General features: G+C 40.9%; 1 protein-coding gene across 2 annotated transcripts in view; it reads right to left on the minus strand.

Moving 5' to 3' along the window:
• Positions 1-19,191, minus strand: part of CUX1 (cut like homeobox 1) — a 270,867-nt gene that overhangs the window by 51,742 nt on the left and 199,934 nt on the right. The window contains exons 16-20 of one of the 2 annotated variants that reach the window (XM_062592854.1): positions 18,673-18,738; positions 17,183-17,284; positions 14,063-14,889; positions 12,444-12,609; positions 11,754-11,810 (exon numbers count right to left, since the gene is read on the minus strand). The exons of the other annotated variant lie outside the window; for it this stretch is intronic. Of the exons in view, the coding sequence (XP_062448838.1) occupies positions 11,754-11,810; positions 12,444-12,609; positions 14,063-14,889; positions 17,183-17,284; positions 18,673-18,738 (1,218 nt within the window). The remainder of the gene's footprint in view (positions 1-11,753; positions 11,811-12,443; positions 12,610-14,062; positions 14,890-17,182; positions 17,285-18,672; positions 18,739-19,191) is intronic. 2 annotated transcript variants of the gene reach the window in all.

Consider the following 19,191-nt stretch of genomic DNA (forward strand, 5'->3'; position numbering starts at 1 on the left):
AACCTGGCAGGTTGCCTGAGATCAAAGTGTCTCATACTGGGACTGGATTAGTTTCCGTTTTCCCCTAATTATTAGGCTGCAGAGTCTGGCCAATTTCTAGACCGAAAAAACAGGGTAATGGCAAAAACAAGCAATGGCAACATAGGCAGGACAAGGGAGTTATTCTATTTTCTAGGTTCTGTAAATTTCAGACAGATTCTGTTCCTCATCCTTTGACTTAATTTTAAATTGAATTTTATGTCTGCCTTTACAGGATCTCCTAAAGCATCACAACTTTCCAGGTACCACTGGTGGAGCGCAAGTTGGAGCTATGTAATAAATCAGCTAAGCATTTGTGGCACGATACAGCAATAAAACCCTCTTATGACTAATTAATAGAATACATTTATGAACGCTGAACACTTTCTCACAGGTAGTGTTTTTAGTGGATTTGCTTTAAGTGAGTGGTTCTTGCCTAGTCACAATTTGCAAACTGATATGGTTTATAAATATACGAACCTCCTCAGAGTCATAAATTTGTGTGCACATATAATGATACAGAGTATGTAGGCACATGCATTCATGGTTGCAAGTGCTTGCTACAGCTGCAATTACAGATTTCCACCATGACCGTGGGGATTTTGTTTATTTCACAAATGTTAACTTTGGGGAAAACGTTATTTTGGTTTTTGCTCAGAGGGAAATCTTGTGTGTGTGTTGGGGGAGGGGGGAAACCCCTTTAGGAAAGCGCACAGATGTACGCTTATCTGCACTGAAAGGGGAGGAACCAGCTTTGGTTAACTCAAAAATTACTAGGGGAGTATTAAAAATAAAAGTCTCCATTCTGTCTATGAATATAGGAGCACATATCACTATCTGCATGATCAGGGTAAAGGTTAAAAGTACCTGAAAAAAACTGCTTCTGAGTATTGTTAAGGGATTACAGGATATTGTTGCAATTCTATGCTGCATATTCAACAGCTACATGTTAGCACCAACCTTGAATTAAAAAAAAAATAGTAATAATGTTAAGCCACGGGTCCTAGAAACCAGAAGCTAGAGAAATCAGACAAAATTCAGAGAAAAGAAAGATAAGGAGTTGGAGTTAGTCTCATGAAGAAAGATTGATGTCGGACTTTCAAAAGAACATAGGGATGTTAGGTGCCTAAACCTCATTTTAATGTGTGTGTAACCACAAAAACCTTGCAGACACTCTTGAAAATCCCACTGCAGTGCCCCAAACCACCGAAAGACTGCAGAGGCTCATAATCAAGAACTGACATCAATATTTGTTTGAGATAAACCCATCCTGGCTCCATTCTTTACTTCCCTTCCTGCCCTTCAGTGAACCACTGCTGTGCTGTCCCTAGAGTTTGGGGGACCAAAGCTGTGAATCATGTTTTACACAGCAACTCTCTCCCCAACACACACACACACACCCCCCTAGCAACAAAATATGGGGGGGAAGGGGCTAAGAATATTAGTCTGGATCTCCTTCCTCATCTCCTTCACAATTCAAGCCCACGTACCGCTGTGCCAGCACAGCCAAGGCGTGAGCAGGTGAGGGCACAATTTGTTATGTGAGAGGTTACGGAAGAACAGTCTCTTACGGCAACACCAATGTTGGACAAATTATGAGAGAAGTCCTAGTGCAGCCTTGAGAGTTCAGCGTTGCTTGCTGAATGATAACTGAAGAAAACACTGTGCTCAGGGACACCTGACCAAGCTTATAACTAGCCTGCAGTAGGTCTAGCTCCATGGCAATCTCTGACTGCTCAGGCTGGGTCATATTTAGCTAGAAACCGGGTTATTCGGACTGTCTTCTTCAGCTCACAAGCTTAGACTGGATCAGATTTTTCTTCCTGCTTCTTCCAAAGCTTTTGCCACCTGGCATAAGCCATTGCCATCACTCAGGTCCAACTCCTCCTTCTCCAGACCACTGGACAAGACATTGCTGAAGGCACCACTAAGGAAACTGCTTGCAGCCCTTTGCACACATCTTTCAGACCACAATACCTCAAGCAGCCTAGACCACACCTTGTATCAGCCGGTCCCCTACCACAATTTGATAGATGCTTTGTGCCCCACCAGTGCAAAACACTTAATAAACTGAAAAAACCTCTGTTCCGCATAAAACACGCACCGTGGTACAGCTGGATGTGCAGAGGCAAATTCAGTTTCTCTATGTAGGAGGAAAAGGCAAAAGCAACCATGTTGCAGAACGCTGAACAACAGTAGTATGGAGTAAACTCAAACCATCTAACCTCTCTCAAGTTAGGATGATTCTCACAATTCTAAGTTGATGGACAGCCATGGTGTGGATGGGCTTGTATGGGCAAGCATGGATTCCTATGAAACGTGGTTTGAACATCCCAAATGTCAAAAATATTGTGCAGAGAGATACAACTTGATTTAATCCATTGAGAAGAAAAGTTGTATTGAGATCTCCAACTTTGGAATGGAGGTATCACCAAAAACATCAGATAAAACTCTAAAATATAATGCTTTAAGGAATACTTCTGAAATAGCCTATAAGGAAGTTGGAGGTCACTATCTAGCCACAATTTTAAGTGCTGTTTTACAACCACGAAAGGGGGAAAAAGGGAGCTTGATGCTTCTTTTAGCTCGATGTAGACATAGACTCAGAAACATCAGAAAATCCCCAGAACAGATCAACAGCCCCCCCCCCCCCCGTGCATCCCCAGTCACAGTGGGCAAAAGTGGATGGCTGTGGAAGAGGTACACAACACAACAAGCATGTAGTGTTGATCTTCTCAAACACACAGCTCCTCCTGCCTTCTTGAGCCAAAAGTAGGGCCTTTTCAAAACAATATGTAAAATAATACAAAATAATGTGGGTTTTTTTTTTTTTTTTTTTTTTTTTTTTTTTTTTTTTTACTTCTCACCTTTAAACAATTAGAAAAAAGCTTTCTAAAATGAAATCAGATTTTAATTTAGGTGATTAACGGCAAAATCATGGCTGCTTTAAAATACATCACTCTCCAGTTCTAATCTTTACTTAATATTCTGATTTTTCTGTGTTTCCATAACTTAGTGAGAAGTCAATATTTAGAAATAACTGTTGGAAAAGACTTTTAATAACCTTCTTATTAAAACAGCTTGTGTGCAGAAGCCTTCTTAAGGATTTTCTGAATATTAAAACAAATATGTCACGAAGGCAATCAATCAAGATGCCACAACTCCACATATTTATATTTTTAGTATAATCAAAATAAATGAGTGCACAATACCTTCTGGAAAACAGACTTAAGTGCTTTTAGGGGGTCTGCTTCGGTTTACAGCGCCTCTGTTGACTTGCTGACCTTGTGATCAGGCGCTACGCTTTGCCGTGTTGCCATCATTACGACTTGTTTGCTGTCCTCCACCACCGTAAGCCTGAGCACGAAGGTATTTCTACGTTCCCCTTTGAGGTTTTAACCTCTTGTTTGCTTCAGATAGAGAGTATGAAGCAGAACACATGCACGCTGTGCATCTAACTCTACCATCAAATACATTTCCCCCTCTACAATGTAGATATTCATCTGCTATAGGCAAAATCCTCACGGGATGGATCAGAGGCTAATGACTGGATTCTTTCCCTCCTAGTAAAGTCCTATCTAACATCCAGGGCACAGCGGATTGTTCTTCATCTTAAAGAAAGCACTCAAAGAAGAGTGACCCTGAACATTGCTACACTCAGCGTGCTCCTATTCGGGAGCAGTACTGGCTAAAGTACTGAAACAAAATGACATTTACATTGCACGCATCAATATTATAAAAGCTATTAAGGTACATTATTTTACACATCCTCATAATCTCGCCATACTGCTTTACTTAATTTGTGATAAAATTGTTGAGAAAGGGTACTTAATGTAGGACAGTCAGTAAAAGTAATTTATCATCTTCCCGCTTCGGTGCTCACGTTATCAGCGAACTCATTTTCTGCATTCATCATGCAATCAGCCTATTATTTGCATATTAATCAGGCAGTGGACCATGAAAGAGCCGCATCCCAGCCAAATGCTGCACTATCTCAGGAGGAACACTCAGTAATTATCATACATCAGTGTTATGATGTGGTAATTGATTATAACATCTTTCTGTTGCCCCTGGGGAGTCCCACTGCTAACCCAGCTTCAGGCATTCTGTGCAGATTTTTCCCTGAAAATTAGAGAAACCATTGCTGTCCTTTTATTAGTTTTCCTTTTCCTTTTTTTTTTTTTTTTAACCTTTACAATAGGCAGCTCTCTGAGCATTTCCGAGGTACTTTTTTTTTTTCCTGTAATGAAACCTTCATTAGAAAAAAAACTCCATCTGCCTCAGATCAGAAAATTAAAACAAAAACCAGAAACAAAACAGTTGGGCTTGTTCTTGTTCATCCTCTCTCTTTCAAGGCCTGGTGGCTTTTTAGGTGCTGGTATTGCTTACATAATACCCTTCCCCATCAAACAAAATAAAATGTTGCAACTTCAATAGACAGTAATTGCAAAGTTCGTATAAAGGCAGTTAAGCTGCTTTATTTAGGTGCCAAATGAGAGGCTAATTTTGGTCCTCTCGGAAAGGACAAATGAAACATCTGCCAGTTCAAACTTGCACTATTTTTAGGATCCCAGTTGCAAAAGAGAGAAACACATAAGCAAACACAACTGGAGCCACACTGCAGGTCCCGCGCTCGTCTGGGCAAACCCCGGAGGAGGAGGACAGGACCCATCCTGGGCCTTTTCCTCAGAAACAGAACTGAAATGGGCAGACTGCTTGGGAAAAGACACCTGCGGGTGCGGAGGGAAAAGACACCTGCGGGTACGCAGTCAGAGACACGCGGGAAGGAGCTTCATCCGGGCTCTGCGGCGAGGCTGGTCCAGCCGGGGGAGAGCTGGCGGGAATAACGCGACGGGGCGAAATTCCTCTGCAAAGCGTCGTAGCCTCGTCAGAGAAGCTCCCAAGACCGACAGCAAAATGGGGATATTTTGTAGACCTCAGGTTTTGCCAATAAAATGGTGCTCAAGTCATTCCAGAGAATGGTCACTCCTTTCAGTCACATCATAGGAAATAATATAAATACAAAGATCTATCTATTTATCTATCTAGTTATCTCTCCAAGGAAATAAGTACCTTTCAAGTTACTGTTAGCAATACCTTTGGGATTTATAAATGTGGGATGTTTACGTATCAGCCTTCTTTTTTATTTCCTTTGGCTTATTAATTGGACAGACTTCTGCTTCAATTTTTATTCAAATTCGACTTCCAATCGATTTTCTTTATTTTTTAATGCAAGTGGTGTTTTTTTTATCAATTTAAAATAATCACTGGATTCTTTAATTTACAGTTTTTCTGGATGGCTGTCAGCAAATTTAAAAACCTCCAAAAGCTATCAAATTAGGTGAGACAAATTCATCAGCTTTTCCCCTGTCCTGCAGCACTCAAACACAGGGACAGGCTAGAAGGCAACTTAGAAGGTATCAATTTTCTGGTAATTTTTTTTTCCTTTTGGGGAATGATTCACTATCAACTAATACATAGCTCATAATAATCAAAGGAGCATTTGTTTGCTAGCATCTAACAGGGTGTTTATTTCTCCATTTCTCAGCTCTTTTGCAGAGAATGCAGCTGCCGTGCAGCAACAGCCCCGTTCCGTGATGGAAATCACAACCCGCACACCTTTTTGCAGCATTTCAGGAGCAAAATAACTCATCACCTGTCTCTTGCCTCCCAGGAAAGTGCTCTGCCCCTGCCTCAGGAGCGCTGCACGATCGCCCGGGCAGCCCGGCAGTGCCCGGGAGGGGAGCAGCGGCCACCCGGCACCCCACGGCCTCCGGCACGCACACGAGCCTCTTGCCCACGAGCAACCAGAAGACAACGTGAGCCTTTGCCAGCTGCCAGCACTCCTCTTCCCAGCAGGAAGACGCCCGGTCCCGTTGGAGCAGAGCCCTCCCGACCTATCTCGGAGAAGAGCCCTCCCAACCCATCTCGCAGCCGCCGGGGAAAGGGCTTCCCCACCACCTCCGCTCCTCGCTGCCGCCCGCCCCGGGGCTGCCCTCTCGCTCCAGTGCTGCTCCAGTGCTTTTTCTTCTTTGGCTTTCTAACGTCTCAGCGCATCGTTTTCCAGACAAGTCCTCGGTGGTTAGCGGCTGGCAGGAGAATGCCCAGCCTGCCTGCGCAGAGGGGCCAAGGTGGGCCCTCGCCCCGAAGAGGGCTCATGACCTCCAAAGGAGCAAGCAGAAGAAAAAGAAAACACTGGTAATTACTGAAATGAAATAATAAGTAGTGAAATGATGGAAGTGGAGCCAGAACATTTGCTACAGCATTTCTTTTGAACCTGACCGCTTCATGAACGACATCTACTTTTAGCAACTACTATGCTCACTGGCAGTTTTCCGAACAACCTGAGGAGCGTAGCAGCAATAATGGCCCCAAAAGTTTGTTTTTACATATGTTTTAAAAAAATATTCACTAATTACCTCTATTCTGATAATGAAGAGATTGCGGCGGAGGCATTAAGGTGCCTGGCTGAAGCTACAGAAGAGCCGCACGCATGTCCCCTGCTTGGGGATCCCTTTTCACTTGCACCAAAGCAGAGTGAATGCAAGACCCACGCTCCCAAATTAACCAACACAGCTGCAGCTTGACTGGGTCACTTCTCCCTGATGAGGGCTATGAACTCCTAACCATACTTCAGAGTAAATTCAACTCGCCTTCAGAATACGGTAGCAGGCTCCTCTTTGCCTTTTTAACGTGAAAAGTGTGTTGGTGCTTTGTCATTATAATTCAGCTGCAAAGAATACCTGCCTAGAAAATCATGTTTATTCCATGATTATGTATTTTATTTTAGCACTTTTATAACTGTAAAGCTATGACCAAAATGAGGATGGAATTATCTTAGGCAACTTTAATCACTGGGTGGTTCAACAAGCAGAAAAAAATACAAATAGGACAGGAGTTTCGCCTCAAATATTGACTGATGGCTGAAGAACTATGGCCACGCGAGACAGCTCATGGAGGAAAGCCGTAGGTAACAGGCAGAAACAAGCAGACGGTATCTAGCAATGCTATCCAACGTTATATTAAGAACTAACTGGAAACACTGACTTCACTCTGTGTTCCCAGGCCCCAGTAAGGTGCCTGGACAGTGAATCTCCCAGCTTTATTGATACCATAAAGGCTGCCAGGAAGGTTTTCATGGTCCAAATGTCAGGGAAATGGCACAGAGCATAATCACACACGTTACAGACAGACTACAACAGCTGCCCTTATGAGGAGCCAACCGATATCCTATGGTTTGAAATCAAGACAGCTCCGGCCAACTGCTTCAGAATTGCAATCTCAAGTGCACATAAAGAATGTGCAAGCTTAACCAAGACTCTTCACTATACTTTAGGGTTCGCATGAAGGTAACTGTTTTGTTCAGCTCCAAACAAACTTCTAAAATGTATTTGACATCTAGCGCAAAAACTCAAGAAGTGGCCATCAAATATGACCCATCTACACCAGAAACTCTTGCAGTCCTGCAGTCCTACAACTCAGCTGTTAAAAAGCCAAGTGAGCTCCCTTTTCTTCCATTTTATGGACCATGTCCACCAGAGCCGTTTCAAGTCATACACAACTTTAATAAATGACAGCACCAGCAAATTACTGCAGTATAGGCTCTTTCTTCTTTTGAATTCAAAAATAAAATAACCCAAATTTGGGAAGATCTATCAGCACGACTGACCATTTGTGTGATCTCAAGGCACCGAGATTTAGCACTCCTTGTGCTAATCTGAATTATGCTAAGGAGCACCACCTCAGACAACTATGTTTTTCCAAAACAAGTATAATGAAGGAAATAATCATGAAACATGGAGAGGGAAGGTGAGGTTAGAGCTCTCTCCATTGCCACCATATGGCTAGTGAGATCTTCCCGTAAGGATAACAGGACGATAATCCCGAATATGAATTGCACTGAATCCAAGACTGAAACACCCTCCCGCTCCCCTTATTTTTCCCAGGGTGGTAAATACCACAGCATCCTTCCCTTATTGGATAAACAGGAAGAGCTACCCCGTACACAGTTAACTACCTGCCCACCTTGCAGCTTCTGTTCTGAAAGATATTACAGAAGCATTTTAGAAATAAAAATGTAATAGATAGTCAGGTCTGTCATCATTCCACAATGTATCTGTTAAAATCTTTACTACACCAAACCATAGATTGCACAGGTTTTTTTTTGAGATTTCTTTCCCAAGAGATGATAAGAAGTAATCTCCCTATTGTTACAAATGTTTTATTTTGAAAATAAAGCTTTTATGCATATTTTAGTTGATCTAAATACAGTAGATCTTGGGTTTTTAAATCACCAGATAATATGCAATTATCTCAAGCTAGATTCTGATTTTGAAACAAGCTCTAATTAGCTCCCCATTTTATGCTGCTATAATCCTTTCTTCAACTCCCATGAGCGTTACTATTGCTAAGCAGCATGAGGTTAGGAATGATGGATGATACCCAGAAAGGAAGACAAACAAAAGGGAAATTCAAAATCCCCTGAGATCACCCGCAGCTGTATCGGCAAATGAAGATTTCCACATTAGGTCATAAGACGACCCTTACAGAAACACATACCAGAAAGGCATGTCTTTTTCCCACTGAGTATTTGCAAGTCTTTAATGTAGTACATAGAGAGTATATGTCCTTCACAAAGGATAAATACAAAAGTGAATAAAAATTCAGCTTGCCTGGAAGTAGCTTTGAAATCAACAGCACCAAAAGAGAAACTGTCCTAATGTGATATAGATGCTCCATAAAGATATAGAACCCCAAAATAAAACAAACTAACAAGAGCTATATACAGTACAAGTATTTAAAAAAACACCCAAGCATGTAAACCTTCTCCTGACACGTGGCTGCTCTCCAAGCCCAACCCAGTTCTGCCCATCAGTAATGGGCCAAATTCATCAAGAAAAAATGCTGATGCAGTTGGGTGACACTAATTCAACTTTTTTTTTCCATGTGATTTGGTCCATGCTTTTGACACACAAATCATTAAAAAGGCAGATTTACCCAAGGGCATTAGAGCATTTAGGTGGAAGGAAATACAGGAAAAAATGTTAGAAAAGGCACAGTGATATCATTTTTGATCACCTAGGGTACAGACACCATTTTTGTCTAAAACACATTCACTGGAACTTGCACAAAAATCTGTTAATCACTAAAGCCATGACTAAAGCTCACAGAAAGAGAATACAGATAAGTATCTGTATATATCTGGTTATAATTTTGGTACTGACCGTGTTTTTCAAAAACCCTTAAATAGAGCTTGAGAAAAGAAAAATGAGCTTGGCTTCTCTTTGCCATCTCAAATTATACATGTATCTGCTTATCCATTCATTCTTATATCTAAAAGGCTGAAATTCTTATATCTAAAAGCCTGATATGCCCATCTCTCCATTCGTGACGATGAAAAACTCTGGACAAAAGAACAGATTTCTCATGAATGAGGTGTTAATCAAAACCTTGTGATCTAAAAGTGAAACTATTTGGGTCAAAAATCCAGAAAATCCTGCTAGTTTGACATAATAATGCCAAACAGTAATGAAAATACTCACAGCTAATAAAAGCTGGAGACATTACTATGCATGTTGACACTCTATACACTGAAGACCTTCTTGGCAAAGCACTCAGGAGCCACTGGATGTATTAGTTTAATTTCACTTCTTTCCCTTCATGCATTCAACAAGTTCCTAGCCAATTATATTACGCAGAAAAGGCTCCAGATCCTTTCTTCGTTTTAAAGCTGTTCTGATTAATTTCTATTTTAAAATTACAAGTATGTAACCTTTTCTGCCTTGATTTTCCTGGGAAATGTTCTTGGAAGACCTGAAAATTGGAGCTGTTTTTTTTTTCCTGCCCTGGAGTGGAGGATCTTTCACAAATGCATAATTATTTTTTACCTTTTCCAAGCTGTTTGCTGTGCTTTTAATTACAGAACAGCTGTTAATAAAAGCAAATTATCAAACTGCCCTTCTTCATTCAAATAATGTGGTTTTGCTCGTTTATTCTGAGTAATGTCACAACCCTACTTATTCTTTCACATAGAGAAAGGTACCAAGAAAAGAATGTCTTGTAAAACAATTTTATTTTTAATCATCAGAAAGCAGGCAGAAAAGAGCATGAACCCATTTTCTCATTTGTAAGTTTGCTTTAAGGAAAGAAGGACAGCGATCATCAATAACACGATTTTAGTAGCTGATAGGAACGTGTCACATCACAAAATATTAGCTCAAGGGCAGGACCTAAGGAAGGAGATGGGAGTGTGGGAGTGGAACAAAATATCACAGTAGCAAAACTGAACTTCCTGAAGGAAATCACTTTTAGCTGCTGGTGACTGTCATGGGAATCCATAAGGTTGTCAGATTTTAATACTACAGGCTTGTCTTTCAATCTTTTTATAATTACAGTTAGAAATAAATATGATTATTAGCAATAACAATGCAGCCTTTTCCCAGCTCCTCTAATTTCAAATTCCTCTTAAAATGGCTTTAATTAATTACTCATATTTTCCATGCAGTCTTAGGCATTTGTAACTGTAACAGTTACTATTGCATAGCACTAATGCTACAAAAAACCCGTCAATGCATGCTTTTAATGAAGAGCAGCGTATAAAATGTCTCAGAAAATTTCCACGTTCTCTGTCTGCCTATAAGTAACAATAGCTCTATGATTATTTATAATTTTCTCCAATTTTGGTTGTAGTTTCATGGCTGTTTTTTTCCAGGGGCATTTTTACTTTTATCTTTATTTGCAACTGTTCTTGAGAAAAACATGGATTGAACATCATAATGGATTTTCTTCCAGTAAAATCTTTGAGAATGCAAAACAGTTTCCCAGCAGAATGAGGAAAAATAGTTCAGTTGGGATATTCAGAATAAACCCAACGAGCTACAGAAAAGACCAATGTTTCAGAACGGCACACGAGTGTGGGAAGAAGAGTATAATCCATCCTTCTCTTTATCCTGAACTGCTGTAATTCTCAAATACAGGGCACTGGCTATAAGTACAGAAGAGGGCACAAGTATTTTTCTAGAGGACAAAACAGCCTGAGTGGTTTACGTCAGTTAAACATATCACTGGTAAAAAGACTGTGTGGGTAGAGTTTGGTATCTAACAGCAGGAACGCAGCTGTTCTGTTCCAGTCTCCTTACCACACTGTGGCCATCTTCATAAAACCTTTAGCAATTTGCTTTTCTTCGACACTCATCTTTGCTACATCTGCCTTTTTTTTTTTTTTTTTTTTGCAAATGGAAAGGGCGAGGAGAGAGAAGGGATCCGCTTGGAATATTTACCAAAGTTTGACAAAGAAATATGTAACGTGGTCTCTCCCCCACCTTCAAGTTAACAAAGCATATTTTGTGCAAAAGAAAATGGGAAAAAATATGCCAGCAAATAAAGCAGCTGGAGCATGCAGATCACATTACAAACGAGAGGCTTGTTTTACAGCCATTGTCACATGTCAACTTGATAAGCTGAACCATGGTAAAAAACTGCAGAGCCAATGATCTCTACGATCAGACAGACTCTCTTTGCTTAATACACAGCTAAACGGGTGTACTTCCTGGATCTGCCATAGCAACAAGGAGAGGAGGAGGAATTAACTGTGTTAATCAAAAATAAGAGAAAAATTTAAGGTTTTCCGGCATGATACAACAAAACACAAGAAACCTCTTGGCGTCAAAGCAAAAGAAACTTAACCAAAGCACAGCGCGTTATTTCAGCGGAAATCATGAAAAGCGGCTGATTACCTGAGCTTGCACATCCCTGCTGGAGGGAATCCTGCAGTGATGCCACAGAGTGAAGGACTAGATAAGAGAGGAGAGGAAAATCAGGGAACGGTCAAAGGCGAAGCCAAACCACAAACCACCCAGTAGGCAGGCTCAACAAACAGCAAAAGGCCGAGCGCGCCGAGGGCACGCTGCTCGGTTAAGCCAGCGGCGCTACACGGGCACGGCCGAGGCCAGCTCTAGTCTGGCCTTTCCGTATCAACGGATGCCAGGATAAGAAGGGGCCACAACAAAAGTGGAATGGCAACGCTGCCCTCCCCCTTTAAAGCTTAATTCTTCTCGCTCGCCTCCTGAGAAAGCAATCAATATTCTCCTAGGGACGGTAATAGCCCCCTATATGACTCTAGAAAACCGCACACGAGACCTTCCAAGCGCATTAGCCAAAATTTGGGGAATTACGTATCATATTTATGCTCAATAATATTACCCTAATTAGGGACTTGATAACTGTTGCTTATCAATTACACATAAACGAGCGCTTCTTTTGTAAACATTCCCAGCGAGTCCTCTTAAGAACAGGCTGCGATGCAAGGGGGGACACTTCCACTTACAGAAATGCCTCAACTAACGTAGGGTTGAACTCTCGCTTACTGCAACTTTAAAATGAATTCCTCCTCCTCAACTCAAACAACATAGTGGAATTTTAATTACCTTGTCCTTGTTGCTGCCCTTGCGCGGGCAGGACACACTGTCCCAGCTCCCCATTCAACCAGAGCTGCATACGAATAAATGGTTCTCGGCCTTTTTGGGTCAATTTGCTCCATGGCTTTGGCCTGGAGAGCATGTCACTGACACTTCCTTGGGACAGCCCCAGTACCTGAAGTGAAGCAACCAAGAACGGCACGTTAACACCTTTGATTTGGAAGGGCATAACTTAAGTAACTTTGCTTTTCTTTACTCATATATTGCTCATGTCGATTTTATCTTGTCGAGGAGTAAAACTTTCAAGTGACATATATAGGGGCTTCGACTGAGTTGCTTTTTCCCTGCTGCGATTTTGTTCTGGTGCATATTTTTTTTCCTGCCGGAACAGCGCGGCAGTACGAACACCAAAACGACGGGGAGAGATTTGCATGCTTTTCATATTTTGTGTCAAATTTCATCAAATCTAAAGGAAAAGCACAGAGTCCAGGCACTGAGAGGTAGATAAAACAGCAGATGATTGTCATGTATTTTGTTCTCAAACAAAAATAATTGGGACTTTTGAGACTAGTCCTATATTTGGTTGTTTTTCATTTTTTTTGTATGAATTAGAATGATGTGTGCTTTCACCTGTAGCCGTGGCTGCTCCATGTAAGTAAATATTTAAGAATACAGCCAACCAAAACTAAGCTGGAATTTGAGACAGGCGGAACGTAATTACATTTCTGGAATTCAGCACGGGTACAGGAGTTAAAATTCATACTTAATGAAAGCTGCCATGGGATCTTTAATGACCCCAAGAGGTCAGGCTTTTCATTTTACATCTTATTGAAAAAATCATAGTGCAACGCTAGCTCCTATTATGTTATTATATTGATTTAATTCTTTATAAGGAGAAACACCAGATGTCCACCACTTCCCCAGCCTGGAAGGTGTTCGCTGGTGCTCTTCCATCTAACCCTGACCCTCCCGAGCTCCCACATGTTCAATGCTCAGAGCCCAGAATGCAACAACTTCAGAAAGACTCGTGTGTGGCGTATCTGTAATCACATACTGCTTAAAAAGTCCAACAGCACACTAAGATCCTGACCAACAGGCAGAAGCAATGACTGCGAGTTCTTGACTTAGGACTAAGGAGAGGGTAGGGGATTTTTTGTGTGTGTTTGCTTTAATACTCTTGTGCATATTTCTGAATTTGAAAAAAAAAAAGAAAAATGCTCTCATGTTCATAATCTTCATTTAAAACAAATTTTAAGACTCTCCAGTCATGACAATGGTATTACTCAAATATTCCCTGAATTAAATACATTAAGCATGAAGTAGTCTTGATAATATTTGCTCGAACTTTCAAAGTTTCTAAGCTCAGGGGCCCCACTCCTTACTGCAAGCAACTGAAGCCAATCTTTGTAATAAAATCTACGCAATTCATGAAACACAGGAAGACCAAGACTTTGCCTTGTCAGCTTATTTTGAAAATACTTAAAAAACGTTTTTGCTTAGTATGTTAAATTATATGTGGCATATCCCCTTCCATAGGCGTGGTTGTGTTAAACTCAGTTCCTTATCGACATAGGGAGCCCAGTGCACATTCAAAATACTGCTGTAACAAGAGAGAACCAGTGCTTTACCTTTTCCCCAAAGATCCTTTGGCAGATGCCATTCTTTGCTAGCTTCTCTTTGACCTGACGAGTTAGTTCTATCGTATCCACCTCCTGGTACATATAAATCTCATACTGCTCAGGTGTCAGTGGAGGAACCGAAGGTTTGGATGGCTTTGACAAAGACACAATAGGGGATGAGGGGAGGGGGCTATTCTGTGGTGTCTCGCTGCGACTTGCCCCAGTCATGCTCAATTCAGAACTCTGGGAGTACGGAGATTCAGCGTTTGGCCACTCTTTCCAATACTCTGAAGAAGATGGTCCTTGAAGCTGGCTACGTTCTGGCCTAGTCTGATTGCTGACCTTTTCTTTTCCAACACCGGCTTCCTCGACTTTTGTGTCTTCGGGAAGAGCTGTGTTTCTTCTCTCATGCTGAACAGTATTCCACCAATGGTCCTTCCAAACACCACCACGTCCCAACTCATTTTTAACGTGCCTCAACATACCCTGGGCAGAATCGCTTATTCCATGAAGCTCTAAACCAGATGCCTCCTGAGGCTCCTTTTTGAGCCCAGAGAGGTTCTGCAATGCAGAGATACTGGAATCAGTGACAGATGAATGTTTCTTCAGGGACATAGCCAAAGGAGAAAAGCTGGAAACTGAAGACATTGCAGGTGTAGATACTAGTTTGGGGGACAGGATAGAAATGTCAGCTTGAGATAAAGGTGGTGTTTTTAAGGCAGGTTCAAGGGCAGCCTGCTGTGCCTCCATTTCGCGTCGGGCTTGTTGCAGAATGGACCGAATAGCATCATCAGAATTGCCACTGCTAGATGCAGAAGGTGGCTGAGCCGGCTCAGCTATGAAAAACAACCAAAAGACTAAATGCAACACAGGAATATGCTTTATATTCAGCAAGTCATACTGTAAATATTCTCCTGCAAGAAAAGGGGCTGCAATACTTTTCTGAACGGGATAGAGAAGTTTTCACTAATCAGAGATTTTTGCTTTTCATTGCTTTTCAAAATATGGTAAGGTTTCCGAAGTTCTGTACTGGGAAATTTTTACAGTGGCCAAAGGGCTAGACGTTCGCATATGCACACTCAGCTACAAAAGTCTATTACTACTTGCCCATTTTCCACTGTGGTAATAATTTTCAAATAAATGCCTTTGAAAATCAAGCTCTTCCTCCCACACCTCCAAGAGCTCAATAGCTTTTTATGGTTCTGTTTACTGTTATTTAACCCTTCACTTCTCCCCATCTTCACAAGGGAATCATAACATGCATTCAGAACTAAATACAGCTACATCCACCTGGACAGACGATCAGTACCCTTTGACAATATAAATATGGCGAATCCTTTTAACTCCAAAAATACAATACATAAATTACAACAAATGAAGAACTTTAATAAAAGACTTTGTTATTTAATTTGACAAACTAAAGCTGCTCCTGCTTCCTGTTTTCTCGTTCCACGAGCCTCATCACTGAATTAAACAGCTTAAAAAAAATCACGTTGACATCTGGCTGCCTCTCTCGGCCCTATCAAGAGAAAGTCTCAGAAAGGAGCCGCGGGCCCTTCCTGAAAAGATAACACCTAACTCAACTATTTCAAGGGTGTCTTCAGTTTGTGGGGTTGTTTTCCAATAGTTAGTGGGTGAGGGAAAATTAGGACGTGGGTGAAGAATTCTCTCTGCAGGGCTGGAGGATTTTGGCAGCATGGCTTCTGTTTCGATTTATGTTCGTCTCTGCTGAGGTCTCCAGTGCTTGAAAACCAATTCCTCTGAGAGCTACTTGATGAGGAATGGGAAAAGTGAAGCCTGGATAACAGCGTGGGACCCAGAGACTATAAGAAGCAGCCTCAGAGTGAAATAAGGTTTCAAATGTTCTGTGCGTTATTCTAGTAATATTATACCTCATCTGAACCCATTTCTAAATTTGCCCCCTCTACTTTCCTTCCTGTTACACACTATAAAAACAGATGAAAAACTAAAAAAATTTGGGGGAAAAAAAAGTCAGCAGGACCATCTCTTCTGCTTTATCTACTGGTCTCATGACAGGGGTGAGGCTGAATTAATAGTTGAAAAAAAAGTCTGAGATTCTCAGATGACACATGCCACTGAACAACTTGTTTGCATTTTACTGCACAAAGACCATATTTTTCTGTAAGTAATCATTACTTCTACAAAGTCATATTATTTATTTAAATCATACATTGACTAGTCTTTTACAGTTTGCTGTGAGATTAGCTTGGTTTTCATTTCAAAGATGACTACCCAAAACTGTAAATCAGCATTTACTGTAAAGAAACAAAACAGAAGTAATGCAAAGGACTTTCTACTTCAGCGTCAGCTCCTTAGCAGCATTGGAAACTGTTTTAAAGTTGTGAGGGCTATAGAGTAGGCTGAAATGTTAGCTACCTGACAGCATAAAATAGGAAATTAAACTTATCTCAGGCCAAGCTGTTAAACATTTATGATGTTCTTCAGAAATGAAACGCTTTTTGAATTTGCCTGCCCGTTCACGGGAAAAAGAATGATTTCCTTGCATTCCACAACCAAAAATGCAGTCATGTAGAAGTCAGGCCAGAGTTTGACTCCATTATAATTTCAGGACATGATGTACACAGTGAGATTGTAATATATGACCGATAACTGCTGGCTCAGTCGTGACCTTCAGACAGCCACGAAGGAGACGAGTCTGTGCAGCTCCCTCTCCCATGCTGTTGTCCCTGGGGCCAGAATTAGCCTGGGGAAAAGGGAAAGCAGGAGCTGCTCCCTCTGCACGGAGGCACTGGTAGAAGAGGGAACTGGCAGATGCACGCTCCATGGTGGCTACCGGCAGCTGTGCAAAGAAGGCAAAGCTTTCGGCTTCGGAAAAGGTGCTCAAAAACCTCAGCTTCCATCCTGCAAGGAGCGAGGCGAGACTGAGGAGAGCACGGAGCAAAGCCTCCATCGCAAAGCAAAGTGCATCAGCCTGACTTGGGCTGCACTACAGGCAAAAACAACTCCACTGGAAGGAAAAAAAAGAAAAAGCTCCTCAAACCTACACTCAAGGTTTTAAGAATATAATTAACTGACCAGAAAGCTCATGATAATTGTTTTAATTAAATTCTGAAATAAAAAAAAATAGGAGGCAAAATGAGGCTGTACCTGTTTTCTGTACTTGCAGCTCCCTTTTGGCTTGTTCTAAAATGGATTTGATGGCTTCATCAGAGCCTGTCTCTGTGGTTCGGATCCTTGTGGTTATATTACCTGAGGAGGAAAACAAAACTAATGACACCAGGAAAACTTTTGTTTTTTTCTCTTTTTCCTTTGTTTTGTTTTAATGCAAAGACAACACACACTGATATATTGCCAGCACCGCCTGACAACAGTTTGCACAGGACGTTTACCGTCATTTGCTAATGTAAGAAAGAACTTCACGTAATAAACCAAAAATATCCTCTTTACAAAAAAAGCCTGTTTCACTAGCTACGCTGGAATGATGAAAACACTGAGATTATCAGTAGAAGAACTAGACGGTCATATATTCATTATCCATTAAAACACATATAGGTCTATTTTCTTCCTTTTCCTTTGTTTAGAGGAGGAGAGGAAACAGAAGGGTTAAGAATTGGAGGGGAAAAGAAGAAAGCTAAGATCAGGAATCCTCCTTCAAAACTGCATTAGCTTCTATGCAAACTAGGTTGAGTACATATTCAGCCCAAAACAAATTAAAAAAATAACTAGGAATAGGAAATTAAAAATAATTTTTACTTCTCTAGAGGTTAATACATTAAGAGAAACATTCATTTAAGCACTGATAACTATCTGAAGTGCTCTCCAGTTAATAGCTATTTGTTTTTTTTTTTTTTTTTTTTTTTTTTTTAACCACTAAGGGAAAAAATGGAGGGAAAATTCCTGTGATTTTGAAACCTATTGCACTTAAATGCACTGTTCATTATGTAAGTTATCATTTGTAAGTGATCTGGATGACTGACTGGAATCAAAATAACTGCAGATTTTTTGGGGATACTTCTTCGTTTTTTCTTCTTGTCTTGCTAACAGAAAAATTCTGCAACTAATCCATAAATGAAGAAAAATGTTCAAACTTCCTGTTCAATGATACTTTACTAACCTAACGTTCACTTATCGAGTGTTCAGACTGTTTCATATACCATACTGAAGCAAGTCTCACGCTAATTTAACAGTATCTTAAAGCGTATTTGTTAACATAAGCCCCATGAGGAGAAAGATGGATAATATATAGCAGAAGCAGTACGCTATTTCTGTTGGAATTACACGGTATTGTGTACTTCTCTTGCTCTAGAATCACAAAAATAGCAAAGATAGCATTTCAGGAGATTTGCTGGGAAGAGATTTTATAAAGCCACTTCTACCACTTCTCTCTTTTTATCTGCGTACATACTGAGGTTGGGAGTGGAAAAAGTATCCAAACAGGGTTAAGTTAGTACAGCGGCAGTGGAATTAGAAAAAGCAAAGTGTTCTTCTAACCCATGGTTTGTTTTATACTTACTGTCTGTTTTTCTATCAGATTCCAGGCCAGAATCAAACTGCACAGTTTTAAGGAAACACACAGCTAAAGCACACTCCACTCCCTAGATATCGACTGCAAAGAAAAACACCTGCCTGTGACGTACCTTCAGACCCATTTCTTCGTTTCGGTACTTCCTGAAATAGTCTGTTCAGGTTCTGGCCTGGATTCTCTGTTGAAAAACAAGTTTGGTAAGAACAAAACAATCAGGGGATGGTTGCTCTGACATCATGGGCTGTGCGACATGAAAAGATAGCAGCGTGTCCCTAAACGCGAGCGCTGGAGCTCGCCTCAAAGCCTCGAGTCTTTGAGCGCTGGAGGAGCTGGCTACTTTGGAAGAAGCAAGGCTGGCTGATTTGTTAATAAAGATTACAGCTACGTTCGGAAAGGAGATTAGACAGATATAAATAAATGCCTAGAGATACCAAAAATGAAGAGGTTAAAGATGGGCAGATAATCCCCTCAAGTGCAATCATCAAAAGGAAGAGCAGATTATAAATCTAACAGTGTTCGCTTTCAATTAAACAAAATCTAGGAAAATCCTGCCTGTCCTTTCCAGTATTTCTTGACTGTAAACAACTTACTTTTCGGTTTCTCTAAACGTAAATCTCAAGTCGTTGTTCAA

The sequence above is a fragment of the Rhea pennata genome, chromosome 20, assembly GCF_028389875.1.
Source record: "Rhea pennata isolate bPtePen1 chromosome 20, bPtePen1.pri, whole genome shotgun sequence".
Classification (NCBI taxonomy): Eukaryota; Metazoa; Chordata; class Aves; order Rheiformes; family Rheidae; genus Rhea; species Rhea pennata.